The 17,314-nt window shown below is 42.0% G+C and overlaps 1 protein-coding gene across 2 annotated transcripts in view; it reads left to right on the forward strand.

Annotated features, from left to right (window-relative positions):
• Nucleotides 1–4,280: 4,280 nt before the first annotated feature.
• EXOC6 (exocyst complex component 6) overlaps nucleotides 4,281–17,314 on the forward strand; it is a gene marked incomplete at its 5' end in the record, with an annotated part of 96,090 nt that continues 83,056 nt past the window's right edge. Inside the window, one exon of one of the 2 annotated variants that reach the window (XM_082486183.1) lies at nucleotides 4,281–4,458. In XM_082486183.1, the coding sequence (XP_082342309.1) occupies nucleotides 4,337–4,458 (122 nt within the window). Of the gene's footprint in view, nucleotides 4,459–6,637; nucleotides 6,721–17,314 lie in introns of those variants that run through there. The other variant, XM_082486182.1, reaches the window with a different exon arrangement.

Raw genomic sequence — 17,314 nt, forward strand, 5'->3', positions numbered from 1 at the left:
CCACTATACCTTTTTAATAAAATTATTTTAAACTCCTATTTCATACACAGTTTCACATCTGAAAAAAAAAAATCCAAGAATATTTTTTTATATAATGAATGAAGAGGCCTAGAAAGGCACCAGAAGTCCCTTTTCATAGAGAAAACATTGCTGTCTTCAATGTCATGCTGCCAGCTTGAGCTGATACTCTCTAAGTACTCCATTCAGCCCAGCCTATGTTGTACATAGGCTATTACTGCATAGGTGACACTGAATTACCTGTTCCTGCAAAGCTACTCTTGGATGTCTGCTTGGGCAGAGGTGCCTGTTTCCTGGCGGCATAGCCTTCAGCACTGTATGAGTCTGAGCTTCTCATTCCAAACTTTCAATGGTATATTTGAGAAAAATAATTTTGACCCGATCAAATGGGCCAGGCTGAGGTAGATGCAACTGTACTGTTGATGGTGAGGTACAGGTAAATGCGTGTTGGAGATTAGAAGTATTTAGGGGTCTAGAGAAAGGAGCAAGAAACAAGTCAGAGTTCCTTTCTTCCTCCTGGTAAGTCTTCTGATGCAGTACTCATCAAGAAGCCTGGGTGGCTGTTCAGGTTACAGATTAAATAAAATTTTTAAAGCACATTTGCACCAAAGCAAGAGATGGCAGTGGTAATTCCAGCAGCTCCTTATCTGTCTGTCCGTCCCAAGAACCATTTGACAGGGGTGTTGCTGCCATGCTTCATCCAAGAGACAGGCAGAAATGGGTCTGGCCACCAGAAAAGAAGCAGGCACAAGGGGAACATGAGCAGCTGATGCAGGTTCTAGGGAGAACGAGCTGGATTGCAAGGGTCCAGTTTGGGGATGAGCCCAGGAAAAGAGGCAGCACCAGAGCAGGAGATGCCAGAGAAATGACTAATGCCATTGTTGTCCTTGTGGAGGGATGTAAAGAGGAGATATCCAGGCACTGACCAATGAAGTCATTTGTTATGGATGGCATTGCATGTGAACATTATCTAAAGTAATTCCATTTGAGGGTGGACTTCTTACCCCTTCCCTCTTTTCCAAGAATTATTCAAAATGGATTCCAATCCAACTGGGAAAGGAAATTAAACAAGCCTCTGATGACTTGATGCTGCTAAGCTTGCATTGGTAATTTAAAAGAAAAAGTAATCTACGCTGGAATTACATACCCAGTAGGGATGCCTCTATACTACAGAACGTGCTACTCTTTTTGTAATTGGCATGTGGGTCAAAAGTATTTTTGAAGCATTAACACAGGCAGGCTAGATTTAAACCAGCAGTTCTTGGCCCTCTGGTATCTCATTGGGGTTGGGGAAGAGTAGGAATTAGGGGAAGAATGGGGAGAAAGGACGCAGCGAAAGCAGTTTTGCTGTAGGTAAGCCTCTGCATCCTGCTTCACAATCTTGCTGATACTTGCCTCAATTTCCTCTCTTATTTTATACAGAGTTGTGAACCATTTTTATACCTTCAGCAATAAATAGGTGCTTTGGCACAATTTTTCACAGGAAAATCTCAGGATGGTTGGAAAGATGGCAGTGGTTGTCTTTACAGCTCACAGACCCTTAGGTTTCTGACTGTCCAGGCAATGAAATACCTCCTTTACAGAAATAGAATTTAACAAGTGCAGAAAATATTTTTTCTTTTTCTGTCAGTGACTTCTAGCAGATGAATACTTTCTCAGGCTTCTTGACCTGGTTAAATTTCAACTAGTACAAGTCTGATGCCTCAGAACTGATAATTCCTACTCTCCTTTTCAGCATGGGGAGTACCATCAATTAAAAAAAAAAGTAATTAAATAATTAGCACTTTCTTTTTGATAGTCTATTTAGCTGCAGCCCCTGAGCATGTTATGTATAGTTGTGGAGTAAAGATGCCCTGTTCTGCCAGAAGTTGATGAATGCATAAGCTTGTGTCATGTTACAGTAGTGAATTTGTCCCTTTGTCTTTTTGCAAAAAAAAACCTTTATTTGCTTGGACAAGGCGGTTCCCTAAAGACTTTTGAGAGTGGCCCTGAACTTGGCTGGAAAAAGGAAAAGCTCACATATGACTGAAAGATGTAGACTTTGGGCATGTCTAATCAGCATCGGGATTATGGAAGTGGTGAGGAGGAACAGAAGACAGAAAAAGGGGAGTGCAGGGCAGACAGCACAGGGAAGAAGCAGGATCAGCTGCAGCAGAAAGGGCTTTTGGCAGGTATTAACAGACTCCTGCCCACAAATCTGGGGTCAGCTACAGATCTACCACTACCTGTTAGATCCTTCCCCACATGTCATGGCCTTACACTGGCTCGGGGTGGGTGCAAACCACTCCGGAGAGCCAAGACCCTGGGCCCGCTGCAATTTGGTCTAACCCTGCATGCCCAAAGGCACAGAGAGCCACAGTACCTCAGCACCCGCTTCCACAACCAGACAGACCTAATACCTGCCTGTTTCTTGGTCATTCACCTTCTTATTTCTTTGCTTCTTTTTACACGGTATTGCTTTATTATTGAATGTATTTATTTCCAGGCAGCTGTGATACTTAGGACAACATTTGCACAACAGATTGAGGGTACTGTTTATTTCGGTTGATTCATTCCTAAAGCAAGCTTCTGTGTAAGTTTTTGGGAAAGAAGAAATTGTACCCAAAGCTTCTCTAAGTATCGAACTCACTTAAAATCACATAAAAACATTCATAAAAGCACTCTGTATAAAGCATCATGTTCCCCTCGCTGCACCCTGTTTCTCTTGCAAGCCACGGTGTGTGATGGCTGGGTATAGAAGTCCAAGGGGACCTCAAGTTACCTGGCTTGCCTGTGCTCTCCCACGGTGGCAGCAGAGGTACTTTATTCCTTCACGTAAATAAGCTTAAACTTATTATTCAGTGTAATAATTTTTGCAGTTTACTTTCACAGTGTCACCCCACAACTGATGAATTAATACTTAATCTGGTGTCTGTTAAGATTAGAACGAGTAGTTACGATATCCTTTCATCTGCATTTGTGTGACATCCAGTGGCTGGATGGGTCAATCACAGGCTCCCATTTCTCGCGAAAGGGGTATAAACAGCTCACAACTCAGTTTAGAACACGAAAGCAGGAAACGTATTGGATATTAGTGCTAACAGAGCAATTGCTTAATTTTGGTTTAAAAATAAACAGGTGATTAAAGCACCTTGTTCAAGGCAAGCTGTTACAGATATGTACCTGTGTAATTCATTGTAGCCTTTAGAGCTTTCTCCCACTGCTTCTGACAGCTCATCCCTTCTCTGTTCCCGCTGGGCATGGAGAAGCGAATAAACAGTATATTGCCCTACAAAGAAATAAGTAATTTCTATTTTCCTGTATTTAGCTGTTGACTGCACCACCATGTGTGTCAAGACTCTCATCAATTTTGTCAGGAGCAGTACTGGGATAGAGTTAAATATTGATTAAAGCTTTTAAAGTATCAAACCCCCCCAAATATAGTAAGACTGACTATGTCATGTAACATTGAATTAGGCTTCTGAAAAGTTGTTTAAATGGGAAGATCCAGAACTCCAGCCTTGTGTTTGAAATAACTACCTGAAATTAAAGTAATTGGTGGCAGTTGTGCAAAGTATTTTCTTTGTGATCATCATAATGACAGTAGCACCGCTCTCAACATCTGTAGTTTATCCATGCCCTTTCCTTCCGGGATTCCACGCAGATAATGAATTAGTAACCACTGTGTTTATTGCACACTTATATAAATATCACAGTTATCCGATATCATCTTTTGCACTCTGTTATTATAAATAGCATCTACTAATGCTGAAAAGGAAAAGGATGAGAACATAAAAATTTCTCTGCTTTTCCACTCTGCAAGGTCCACAAACCTGCTTAATAAATCCAGCTAATTTCTTGTGTGTGCAGACTTTTTACACAGCAAAAGGAAAAATACAATATTTTTAAAAAATATTTTTAATCTCATAAAACTTAACAGAGAAATTAAGCATTGATGTCTAGTGTCTGAAATGACTTTAAAATTGTGTTTTCAAACTGACTAGATTTCAGGCTCAATATTTATTACCGGTGAACTATTAAAAGGATGTAGAAATATTATTTTTGCCAGTAAATTTCCTGTTAAGATAAATAAATTGGACGCACACAGAAAAAAAGACTGTGCAGGCCCGGGTACTGCATACGAGGCAAATGTTACCAGCAGAGACAGGAAAACAGCAGCTGTGCACCATTCTTGGACACAAAGTCCTCAGGAGTCACGAGGTTAGCTCAGGATCTGTTTTTTTCATGCCTGGTTTTGCTGACTATAGGGTCACTTAGTCAACGATAATAATCAGAATAAAAGTCCTCTCCTAAAGTTAGACTAGTTTTATGCTAACCTATGGCAAGGAAAAGCAAGTCAAAGCTGTCAGAATTGTATCTAGAAGAAAACAAAGATCAGATATATGAAAATGCCCTTGCTGAGATCCAGTCATTTGAGCTGCCTCTTGGAACCACCGTAAGGTATGCATCGTTTAGATAATATTATATTGTTCATGATGGATTTGTTCCATTCTATAGCTGCTCTTTTGGTCAGCCCAATGTATTAGAAACTTTGTTTTCCTGACCCTGAAATCTACAGGAAAGTTGAATTTAATTTCAGTGTGATTTGCCCTAAATTAAAAAATACAAACCAAGGTCACCTACTCAGCTCTTTCTTTTCACCAGGACAAAGCTATCTGTTACTGAAGGCTGGCTGCAGATTCTCTGTGAATAATTAAATTACTTTTAAAAGTGAAAACAGGGGAAAATTGCTCTTTTGTGTAGCAGTGTTTTTAGATTGATGTTGAACTACGTTTTTAAAGAATTGATTGCTGCTTATTCTTATATTTTTAAAAAATGCAATCTTTCTTTAATCACTGAAGACACAACTACTTAAGGTTTTACTGTTGACATTCCAAAATATCTGAAGATTTTAATTCTTTTTTCATTTGCAGCTTATGGAAACCATTTAATGGTAAAAGTGCAACTGAAAAAAATTTCCTCTGCATATTCATCCCTACAAAATAGTAATACATAAAAGATTATGATGTTATGTGTTTAAGTATATTGCCAGTATCTGTGGAAGAGTTTTAAAAATAGCCTGCCTGGCACTGTAGGTGTCAGGTTGCAGTGACTATCAGTCTAAAGAAAGAAAATTTAATTTACCCTGAAAAATGCATGCATCAGTCTATTACTTCAGTAATTTGGTGATGGAAAGAAAAAGGAACGTGGGAAGATTGTTACTGCATTTGAGTGATTTCTTGAAGGAAATACTACTGCAGAGGGAGCCTGTAGGATTTTTTTTTCCTATTTTTTTCTGCAGCGTGCACTTTGTAGTCACTTGTCTAGATTTGGAATAGTCCTTGTTGGTTTAGTAGGTGTCATCAATAAATTCATCTGAATCAACACTGAATATGATAAATGCACAAGCATAGAGAAGATGTGCACGGTCTTCAGTGCTATTTATTAACTAGCGTCCAGGTGTAGTTGCACCAGGGCAGGAAAATGATGAGTTTGATTACAAGAACTGGAAAGGTGCCAAACACAATTGTAGCTGGCTGGGGTCTAGGCTTTGACGCGCCCACAGTTGGAACCTGCTGCCAGTTCCTCACTGGAGAAGTAGCCACACATGACCCTGAAGTTTTACACTTTCAGGCCTGTTTCTTTACGTTGGATTCCTGCTTGTGCGCAGAAAGCAGGTGTATCCTGTCTCCCGAGCATGCAAAACCCAAGGACTAGCTCATCTTTGGCCACAAACCACGAAGTGTATAATTTAAATATAAAATGGGCTACTCCTCCTTCATTGAAAAACGAAGCCTCGCTGTAACACGTGCTCGAAGGCACCAGGAAACAATATGCCAGTTTCTAGTGAAACGCAGCAAGCCAATGCACAAAAACGCGCACTTTTTGGTTGTTCTCTTTTTACCCCGACCCCCCAGATTTCTATCACCTAAAGAAAGGAAGGGGACGAGTCGGTGACAGGCGGATTTCCCGCCGAGCTGCCGCGCTGGGGGCCGGGGCCGGTAGCTGCTGGCTCCGCCGCCGCCTCCCTGCAGGGCCCGCGCGTACCTCAGCGGGAGCGTTAAAAGCAAAGCAGAATTCATACAAAAAGGCAAAAAACCAACCAAACAAAAATCCACCCCAAGAAACAAACTAGAACTAGCCCAGAGGAAAAGGCCGGGTTTAACCCTATAGTCCTTCAAGGCGCCTCTGCAGCGGGGCGCGGGAAGGGCAGCTGGTCCGCCCGTCGCGTAGCCAGGAAGAGGGTCGTGTTTTGGGCGTCCCTGTTCTGTCACAGGGCGCTGAGGGGGGCAGAGCGGGTGGCGCCGGGCAGGGGCAGCTGCTCCCGGAGATGCCCAGGGAGCGGAGGGGCTTTGCCGGGCTCCCCGGCCGCCCCCGGCGCAGCCCTTCCCCTAACAAGGGCCGCGGGGCACCGCCGGGCTGGGGCGAAGCGGGCGGACGCAGCCTGCTGCGACCTGCTCCTCCTCGCCCGCCCCTTCCCCGCCCGGGCCGTCGGCCCCCCTCCGCGCTGGGAAGCCCGCCCTGGCGGCTCCCGCGGCCCCCCGCCCGGCTCCGCGGCCGCCTCCGCCGCCGCCTCCGCCCTCGGTCCCTCCCCGGTGCCTCCCGCAGCGGCGCGGCCGGCGGGTCCCTCCCATCCAAGATGGCGGAGAGTCTCCCCGAGCATGATCGGATCCTGCAGGAGATCGAGAGCACCGACACAGCCTGCGTGGGACCCACCCTGAGGTGAGGGGCGGCGGGGGCCGCGGCGCCATCGCCGGGCGAGAGTCCCCCGCCCCGCCCGCCCGGGGAGCCGCGGCCCGGCCCGGCTCAGCGCGGCCCGGCCCGGCCGCGCTTTCTGACAGCTCCTCCCTGGGGACACCGCGGGGCCGCCTGCAACGCCGCCGGCGGGAGCGGCCGCTCCGGGCCCGGGGGAGGGGGGACGCGCAGCCTTCAGGGGCGCCCCACGGAGGCCTGACCGCCGCCTCCCGCCCCAGGCCCTGCGGGGGCGCCGCGCCCCGGCCACTCGTGGGGTGGTGGAGGGAGAAGGGACCGGTGCGGTGCCGTGCCGACAAGGAGCGGAGCCGGCTCGGCCGCGGGTGGCTGTCACCCCCGGGCCGGCGGCGCTGACAGGGAAGGGGGGCCGAGGGGAGGCTGCGGCCGTGCCCCCGCCCCCGGGCTGGCCTCCCTCTGTCATTGTCTGCCGGGGAAGCGGGGCGCTGCCCGGCTTCCGCCAGGGCTGGGCCCGCCGGGGGCGCCCACCGTGACCAGCTGCCGGCCCCTCCGTCGCCCAGGCAGGGAGGGGCTCCTGCGCCCGCCTTGGACATCGGGCATCTCCCCGGGGTGTGCCGGTACCGCCCGGGTCTGTGCTGAGAACGGGCCCGAAACCGTATAGTGGGTGGGTTTGCATCGGTGACTGCAAGGCTGTCTACATGCAGCCTTTCCTAATGCAGTCTGAAATCTCCTGCCCGGTCAGGTTCCTTCTGGAAATGTGACAGAGTTCAGAGCGTTTCTGAAATGCCATGCCTTCAGTGGTTTTTGTTTTCTTTTCTTTTCTTTTGTTTTGTTTTCCTTTTTCTTCCAATTCCACATACTGCCAAATGGCGTAGCCTGCATGTTGAAGAAAAGGTTTTGCTTAATCTTTTCTGTTAGAATCTTTTCTGTTTCTGCTTAATCTTTTCTGTTAGAGAGAAGCATGTCAGTGCCCTTCAGTTTGAGCTGGGGAGAGGAGGGCAGGGCCTGGACGGAGTGGATCGGGGTATGGAGGAGACTCAGCGGGAAAGGGGATCTTCATCTTGGAGCTGTGCTGATGCTCAGAGATTAGAGATGTCTGAAAGAAGTGAAAAAAGCACGGACACTGGCAAACTGGGGACAGAGAGTTGTGAATTTACATGTTATCTCTTTGGGAAGATATGGAGAGCTCGTGTGCAGGGAACTGGAAAAGGCGGTTTGTGTGGCAGCATGCTGCAGGGCACTGCTGGCTTCCACTGGAGCAGGGAGAGCATGGGCAGGGCCAGGAAAGGGCGAACGTGGGGTACATGGATGGGGAACGTGATGCTGAGAATTGATGGAAGAGAGATGTATGTTGCACGTGCAATGGGTCGTTTCGCACTTCGCAGCGAATGATTTTGTAATTGGCTGTCGATCTCTGCTGTAGATCCTCCAGCACTGAGGGCTGTGTGGGAGGAGGCAGCCAGGGCATTTGTGCGAGGCTGAGGCTAATCAGTCCTCAAAGAGCTCAGATGGGGAGTGTGGTGGGGTGGCCCACACATCACCCAGGGGCTGCTTGCCTGGTCAGCCTGGTCTTTGAGGCCAGCTTGGAGCAAACCGTGGTCTGTTCTCCCCTTACTGTTCCTTAAACACAGCCAGTGTTGGGAATATAGTATGGCGGTGTTGAAGCTGAGCATTACAAGGAGCTTCGCCTGTGAGGGTTTGTGAGTTCAAGTTGAGAGAAGTAGCTGAGATGCTTTCAGACCTGAGTTGTCCCTGGAGGCAGTTGAGCCATGTTTTAGCTAACAAGCCTAGACAGGTTGGAGCTGATGTCTGCAAAAAACTCACCAAAACAAAAAACTTAGCAACAAAATACTAAATGTAATTGCAGTTTCCCTACCATCTCCAGTGTAGAGCTTGTATCAGAGGAACCTATGTAAAGGACATACAGAGAATCAGGCTGCACAGTGGAAGAAGGCATGTTTGGGACCCATGAGTGTGGATGAGGGAGGGATGTCAAAGCAGAAAGGGACAATATGAATCTCGTATCCATATTGAATGTTTAAAATGTGTTGAAGTTTTTATAAATATGAACACTTAGTTTCTTATTTTCTTTGCATGTTCCCATCCTTTCTTTTTCTATTTGTATATCATCTATCTTGTTATCTTACTCACCTTTCAGAAAGGGAGTTTTGCATTGCTGACTTTCAGAATTTTTAGAAAAGAAGTGCACATTGGTCTGATTTAACCTCTAGCATTTGTTTGCAAATAAAAAAAAAAGGCTAAAGAATGCTTACACCTGGCTGAGTGTTTTGAAGAAAGTCCAGCCAAGGTCACAGATATATGCTGCTACTTTATAAGAACAGCATTGTTTAAAATCAAAACTGTAGCTATTTGTTCCGTCTGCCTGTTAAAATTTGTGAATTGCTGTGTGAAACTAAAAGCCTAAAATCCCACATATAATTTCAAGATCTATTTCAATGAACAAAAGTGTGTACATAAGATAGAGCATTATTTTTTTGCACAAGATCTAGGTTTTACTTGCTAAACAGTAGAAATCAAAGAAACAAGTTGAGTAATTCTACATGCAGTTGCGCAAGGTTACAACATAAAGTGATCCGTCGATTTCCAGTCGTGGAAGCCATTGATGCCAGTTGTCACATGTAGTGACTGAACTTACATTAATTTCATTATGTGAAAAGGAATATATTTGTAATCTATGGTCTGTAATACTGGGAGGACATTTATAGCATCATGACATGAAATAAAGTACCAACATAGCTACTTAAATAGCAGAACAAAACAAAGGGCTTGAGGTGAGCAGTTCAGATAAGTAGCATGAGGTAATACTAAATGCTGAAGCTTGTAGGATATGCAAGCTCTAACTCATCCTTAATTGTTCACATCAAGATCTTAATATCTTCCTAATGCATCCATGCTTCAAAAAGGAAGTATATTTTTTTTGTGGGCTGTATGTAGATTCCATGGAAACACGTTTCTGTTCTTGTTCAGTGTTTTGTTTGCTAGTTTGGTATAGCTGTCTCTGCCAGGGTGCTGTTTCCTACCCTGCTAGAACAGCGGCAGCACTTGTGCTTATGATATAAAAAATAATAGCATAAATTGATATATAATGGTTTTGTGTGTAATTTACCAATAAAGAACAACATACAGACTGATCCTGCAGGTGATTTTCTACTGCTGAGATCCACCCATGTATAGGTCCTTTATAGGAGGAATCAAGGTACAGCTGGAACAATTGGATTTATTTACTATTTAGGAGAGTAAGTTCCTAAAGGTCGCTCTGCATCTCAAGAAATATAAGATGAAGATATTGTATTTCATTAAATTAATTTGTATTGTATTTGATAAAATTAATTTTCTTTTAAAATTTTAAGTGGATGAATTTATTGATTTAAAATTGCTGGTATTTACTTGCATTTCTAAATTTAGTAACACACACTGAATCCTTATAAATGAGACTTAGATCAACTGTATAACATGGCTTTCATTAAATGGGCAGACTGTGTATATAGTAGGCTAGGATTAATTTTTTTTCAGCAGACTGAAACTTTTATCAACATCTTTCTAGCTTTAATGGCTGACTAAATGAGATTAATGACAACACCTGTTAAAGGCTCGTCTTTCTCACCTTCTTATATAACATGTTAATATCTTATAATTCGTCATGTACATACAGTTGGTCTTTGCAAAACCAGGGAGAGTTGTCATCGCATTTCTAATCTTTATAAAGGAAAAAAAAAAAAAAAAGAAAGCAACCCAATTCCCATATCCCTGTCTACAAAAAAGATAAATATATTAAAAGGTTAGTAACAAAAGACTTTAAGGCCCTCACTGAACTCCATATAAATACATATTAACAAAATGTCAAGAGTAAACTTTTAAGAGTGTCTTCACACTTCTTGAATACTCTGTTGGACATGCCAGGGTAGTTAGTAAGATAAATTATATTCATACGAAAATAATTGACCTTATCTGCTGGTTAGTTGGTTTTATGTTGGTTGAAATAGGTCAAAGTGGAGCTCAACAGAGTAGAAGATGTTGTTATGCCAGTGTCCTGCTATACTATATTTACGAGTCTCTTTGAGCTTGTGGTAATGTGTAATATTTCAAATCCCCTTTTAAAATAAATGAGTTAACTCAAACTCTCGCTTGGCAACGTATTGCATAAGCATATGGTAGACTTTTTCTGAACACTTCATCTAATGATCATCACCGACTCTGCATTGTTCTGTGATCCACACGCAAACCTGTCAAAGGAGTACCTCCATGCCCACAATCAGTTGACTAAACAACTAATACAAAAGTAAAATAAAATTTAAAAGTTATAGGGGAATCAATGATGGCAATTTTGTAGCTAAGGTGAAGTTGATAAGGAGGTGTTATGTCTGTTGGTGTATGTGTAAGTGGGATGTACGCTGTGGCCCTTACCCACGGTCATAGCCTAGAAAGTGCTCCTCAAAAGTCAGTGTAAAAGTGCTTTTAAGCAACTTCTCTGTTCCTCTGCTCCTGAAATCTGTCATCACCAAGCTGTTGCCTGGTAGATGTTAGAGCATCTTCTAGGTACTGGCCGTAAAACTTCTTTGCAGAGTTATTAGAGGGTCTCCTATGAAGACATCTCAGTGGCATGTTGTTTCTGGCTACGGGAATCACACCGACAAGCACTGTTAGGTTGATGCATTTCTGTCTGATGCTGCAATATGCTGCGGTGACCTTCCACTGACCTAGGACTGCATTGCACTGGTAAAAGCAGCACTGGGCCACCCAGCTGCAAAGCAAAATCACTTCTGCATGGTGCTGCTTTTTTCTCATTTAGGTTGAACAGAGTTTGGAGGTAGGATGTAGATTTGTTGTGAGCTTCATAAATGAGTATGGGTGAAGTGTTAGAAGTGATTGATAACTGTTCATCCTGAACTTCTGTCCTTGTGTTGCAATCAAGCTGAAGGTAAAAGGCACACTTCAGTAAGGCATCATGAGAGGAATGAGTTGAGGAAGTGAAGGTAGCAGCAGATGTCCAAGCAAGACTGTTTTGCCCTTTCCTGATCAATGTTTCTGAGAAAATTCAGAGGTAGAAATACAGAGTGAGAGTCTAATTCTGCTGTTTTTGCTGAGTTGTGGTATGTTTTGCAACTGAAGGTGCTTTGCCCAGACTGTGGGCTGTAATTTGTATTTTGGAGACATTCTGGTGTCCATTGAGGGTGCCTGTCCAAAGCCAAGTTAGCAAAGCGCCTAAAATACCCTTTGGAGTACGACAGGATGCTCTGAAGTCTCAATGTAACTTGTTTTACTGAAGTTATACACTCTTATTACCAGCAGGCATGATTCTGTATCTGTAAGCAGTAGCATAGGCAGTATGAATGACTTCTCTAGGTGTGGAAAGATAGTACAGCATTAACACAGTCTCAGGCCAGGAAATATTTTTCTGAGCACTTGCCTATGGGCTGTTGGGATTTGTGATGTGGTTATCCAATGACAAAATGTGGTTGCCTTCATTTTTGCCCTGTGGTCTTACTTGTCAGGTATGATTGTCTGAAAGCATTTGTCTGTGTTTTCATTATTTGGTTTTGGATTAGGAGCCAGCAATTCGCATTTTTGTCTATAGCTTCATCTTGTTTTAAATATAGAGGACTCTGAAGTGAGCAACCAATGCTTTGAATCAGAACTGAAATGGTTTGATCGTGTATTTCCATTTCAAATAGTATGATAATGTTTTACAATATTGTAAGCCATTTTTATGGTTTGAAAATCAGCAGTCTGTATCTTCATTAACGGTCTGTCTTCAAGCCCTGCTCAGTTTTCAAGTTAATGTGTTTCATTCCTTGTTCCCTTTCAAACTGAAGTTACAAAGTAGCCCAAAGGAACTAGGAATTCCATTTGTGTTAGCTGGGGTCTTTTTTGGATCAGGTCACAGAGTGTACTTTGATGTAAATTTATATATCAGTTTATCTTTATTATAATAGCTAACTCCTGTTTTGCAACTGGGCTGCTGTAGAGTAAGGAGAATGGCCTGCTCGCTGGGAACGGGTGGCTCGCTGGTGGCTGGCTTGTGGAATCGGTTGCAGCTTTTGTTATTTGGTGCAGGATTTGATGATATTCGGAGTGTTTAAGTTGAAAGGCAACAGTCAGATAAAGCAACTGTCTTTGTGAGCAGGTCTATCTCCATGTATATTGCTATGAAGAAGCAATATTTTTTTATCGCTAGTCCATTACATGGAGTCAAAGCAGCACAAAAAGAGTATGTGCTGTAGACTGATTAATCTGGCATTTATATATTCAGCAGCAGAACTGCAGTTCTGATTTTTCTGTATGCTAGCCTGATATTTCAGGCTGATTTGCCATTGGTGGCAAAAAGTATTTTAGAAGAAGGTGAGGATTTGCTTCCATTGCTGCAAGTTTCAACATGGTACTTCTCTACTTTTTACAAAGCCTGGAACTGTTTGTGGGTAATCATATATGCACTGCATTTTTCTGTTCTGCAAAAAATCTTTAGCTTCAATGCTGATTAAGTTTGTCATGAAATACGTGTCTGCAAATCAAGTTATCTTGATCTTTTTAAGTGTTCATGCATCAGCTTCTGACTCAGTTCTTGCAGTGTTTTCCAGATGGGCAACTACCAAGTGAAGCTTTAACCTATGTGAGGAATACTTCTGAAATAGCTCTCTCCAATTTCACAAGCATTACCAAAGAGCTTGAAATTGTTCCCATGTTTAGGAAACATGTTTCAAAATACATTAAAGCTTTCAAAATAGAGGGATCATCTGCCAAGAGATCCAGAATAGTGTACTTGATAGGTGGTTCATGCAGTTTGTATCATTGTGTCTCATCTAAACTTATTCTTCTCATCATATGAACAACTTATTCACTGTTACATCAGTTAATTTCAGGAAAACCAATTGTTATTCATTTCATTTCTTCATGGACTTATTCCTCAAGCTGATTTTGTTTAGTGTCCGTTGACCCAGATTTTGGACCTGCTGTATGCATAGGAGATGCATAATTTTACGTCCTTCAGAAATGCCAGTCACGTGGGTACTTACTTTCTTGCAGTTTTTTTTTGAGAAGCCAACAGCATACACTGTACTCTAGCTTTCTGTGTGCATTGCTGAACCATGGCTCTGAGACTTTGCAAGTTCCTCAATACAGACATCTACCTGAGGAGCCTTAGCATAATACAGTTAAATATAAGCCTGGTTTTGGTGTGGAAGTGCTAGAGTGTTTGCACATACAAGGCTGGAATTACAGCAACTGCAGTTAAGCAAGTTTTGTCATGTTGCATTTTATGGATTACACTACTAAAATGAGCTCATAAAAATCTATGAGGATTGATATTTCTTAAATAATGCTTCTAAGATAATGCCAGGAATGGGTTCGCAAATAGGAAACTATTTCTATGGGTTGTAGTAAACTACTAAGTATTAACTCATTCAAAAACATCAACCTAGCTTTGCATCAGCATCAAGTAATCACATGAGGTTTTATCTTACTGAAGGGCTTGCTATGGCTAGTTCTAAAATCTAGCTGTTGCCAGTCTTTCTGGCTATTATCTGGCGATGGTTGAAATACCCAAGCCTAATCGCTGTCACCACAGACCTTGGTATAACAATGACATCATGTTCAATTTGATGTTCAGCTTAAAGTGTGCTCAGCAATGCATCTCTTCCTCATCTTGTATATATCTACTAAGGAATTATTTGTATGCCTGACAGAGTGTGTCCTATGCAGGAAGGAGTTAATGATCTCTCCTGGAGCCTGGCTGAAGATGTTCCTGTGCCTCAACCTTTGCCAGTAATACCAAACTAGTAGGGGACTTAATCACTGACGGAGGTATTATAAGGAAAGAAGTAGGTTTTAGAGTGCATCAGCCGTGATGGAAAGACTTGAGGTTTGACAGAGAGGACCTAAAAGATGTCATTGAACAGTTCTGCACTGGGCACCTGTGAAGAGGGCTGGGACTTTTTTTTACTTTTTTTTTTGTTTTGTTTTGTTTTGTTATAGCATGAGAAAGGTGGTCAGCTCTAATACTGTGAGCAGGATTTTCACTATGTCTTGGAGAAAGTAATTTGCTTGCAAAACTGCAGCAAGTGTAACCTGCAATTCTCCCATGAATCAGAGTAATACAAAATTAATAATGCATATACTGTAGTATGTGTACCTAGGGGGATACTTTTGAGACATTTCAGCTTCAAAAAGAAGTGTTTAAACTTTCAAGTGTCACATACTTCAATTTTAATGCACTCTAACTCTGCTTTCTATTACAGGCATTTAGATGTTTCTGTTGGTAGCAGCTCTCGCTGGGACTTTCCCAGTTTGCACACTTCCTTAAGCACAGAGTGACTTTCAAGGATCTCTACCCCATTGATTTGAGCAAGGCAACGTTTTCTTCTGAGTTAATTTCAACATGAAAGTAACATAGTTGATATTGTTTTATACAGTATGTTTGTTCTGTTTTGTTTCATAAACTTAGGAAGCTGTAATCAGGTAGCCAATGCACGCTACCTCCTCTTCACATGTGGAGTTTCTGTGGCATGCTGGAGTGTCACCTTTCCCTGAGGCATGAACAGATTTTTCTCTTGCTTAGTCTGTGTATCGAGCAGGTAGAGGACTGGAGTAAGGTTACAAAGAGTAGTAGAAGTCAGTTGCTTCAACACTGTTAATTACCTTCCAACAGAGAAAAACACTGTGAGTTAGTTTTAGTTGGGCATTTGAATTAAAACCAAACTTTTTAAAAAGTCATCTTTGATTCTCTTCAGTGATCCTGGGGCATGTGCGTGTGCAAAGGATATATAGTACAGGCTGTTGATTTGCATGAGAAAAATACATGATTTTCTATGTATAGGCTATGTGAGCTCATAGAGTTAACAAAAAATAGTAATAGAAAAATATTGGAAAATATATGCTTTAGTTATATGTTTGCAGAGGAATGTGATGCATCGAAGAATTATCTGTTTTGATCTGTATTTAACAGAGTACATTCTTAATCTAACTGGTTTTGAAACTTTAATTATTGGATATTTTATTTAATCTGGAACTTCTTGATTTCTAAAATAATATATTTAAATCTTTAGTGTTGGTATTCAAAGCCTATTGAAATAAGTAATTTAGATATTTGTGAAATTAAATACTCTGTTCTATTTTCATTTGTCTCATGAAGGCTCTACAGAAACAATTGGTACACATTTATCTTGAAGATTGTCTAAAGTGCTCCAGATAAAGAAGACAGATTAGCAATAGGTTGTAATAGATGGCTGATTATTTCTGGGACATGCGTAAATGAAATCTGATAAAATCTTTAAAAAGAACTTAGGAGCTCACAATTTCATTTATAGGCGAATTCATTGCTCCTAAAATGGAATAATTTATGTTACAGTCTATGGAAATATTAAGGGAAGATAAAAATACTGCTATATGGACTTCAGTTGCTTATTTTGTTTTCTATGAAATAACATAGGTCCCAACTATGTCCACTGTATCTGTTCATCTGTAATGAAACAGATGGCCAAACTTGGCATTTTGTTACGTGGCGATAGCTAGTATCAAAGTGACTGAAGCTTGCGTTTTCTTTGCTGTCTTTTTTGTCTACTGTTACAACACAAAATTAGAAAAAAAAAATAGCAGTGCAGCACTTGTTTTTCAGTTTCTTGCTTCATACATCAGTAAGTCGCACAAAGGCTTAGCAGGAAGAGGCATCTCCTTGGTCAGCAGTGTAAAAACAGGAAGGAGGAAGTCTATTGCAAATCTGGGTTTACTGATTATCAGTTCATGTTTCGCTGCAGAGGATGTCCATTAACAGCCATCAGCGTGATCCATTGCTTATCCAGCATGAACAATGACTGCTGTAGTGCTGCTACTACAGAATATGGACCCTGCTTATAGGAAGTAATGTTAACTAACAAACTGTACTCAGCCCTTTCCTGCTCATAGAAACAGGATACTATTAGTGAGAACAATTCACAGAAATGGCACATCCAGGAAAACCAGGCAAGTAAAGCATAACAGCTAAACTAAGATTAATAAAATCTTTTCTCTGATTAGGCCATAGCTTGAGTCCTATGTCGTTCTGGCATGTAGTGTGATCTTTTAAATAGAGTGGTGAGATGTAATTATGAATAAGGATGGCAGAACTGGACCCTAGGTAGCTCCTGGCATGGAAGGGCTGCTTAGATTTTAAGAAATGTGCTTATTACCATTACTCCAGTTGAATTACAGGAAACACCTGGACATTATTTTATAAAGCTTTTTAGGGTGTATGCAGAAACCTATATGAAATTACTCCATGGAAAAATCCCTACAAAGTTTGCAGTTTGTGTAAACAGAAAATATCTTTGTATATTGTAGGACAAAGGAAGTTTCTGCAGTGTTTCCTGTGAAATTGCAACTTAAATGGAGTGTGTGATACAGTATCGTGGTTAGGGATGCCATGGTTATAGTCACAATGACAGGTCCGTTTTAAAGGCAAAATCTTAATTTACGTGATCAGTATTTTGTGCTGGCATCAGTCTCACTGAGCTCATAATACAAATTTGAATTGTAAATATTATTTTATTTTATAACTTTATTTAATATCTTTTATTTTTAATCAAATAATAAATGGAGGGAGACGACAAATGTCTAC

The sequence above is a fragment of the Vanellus vanellus genome (assembly GCF_965231255.1).
Source record: "Vanellus vanellus genome assembly, chromosome: 7".
Classification (NCBI taxonomy): domain Eukaryota; kingdom Metazoa; phylum Chordata; class Aves; order Charadriiformes; family Charadriidae; genus Vanellus; species Vanellus vanellus.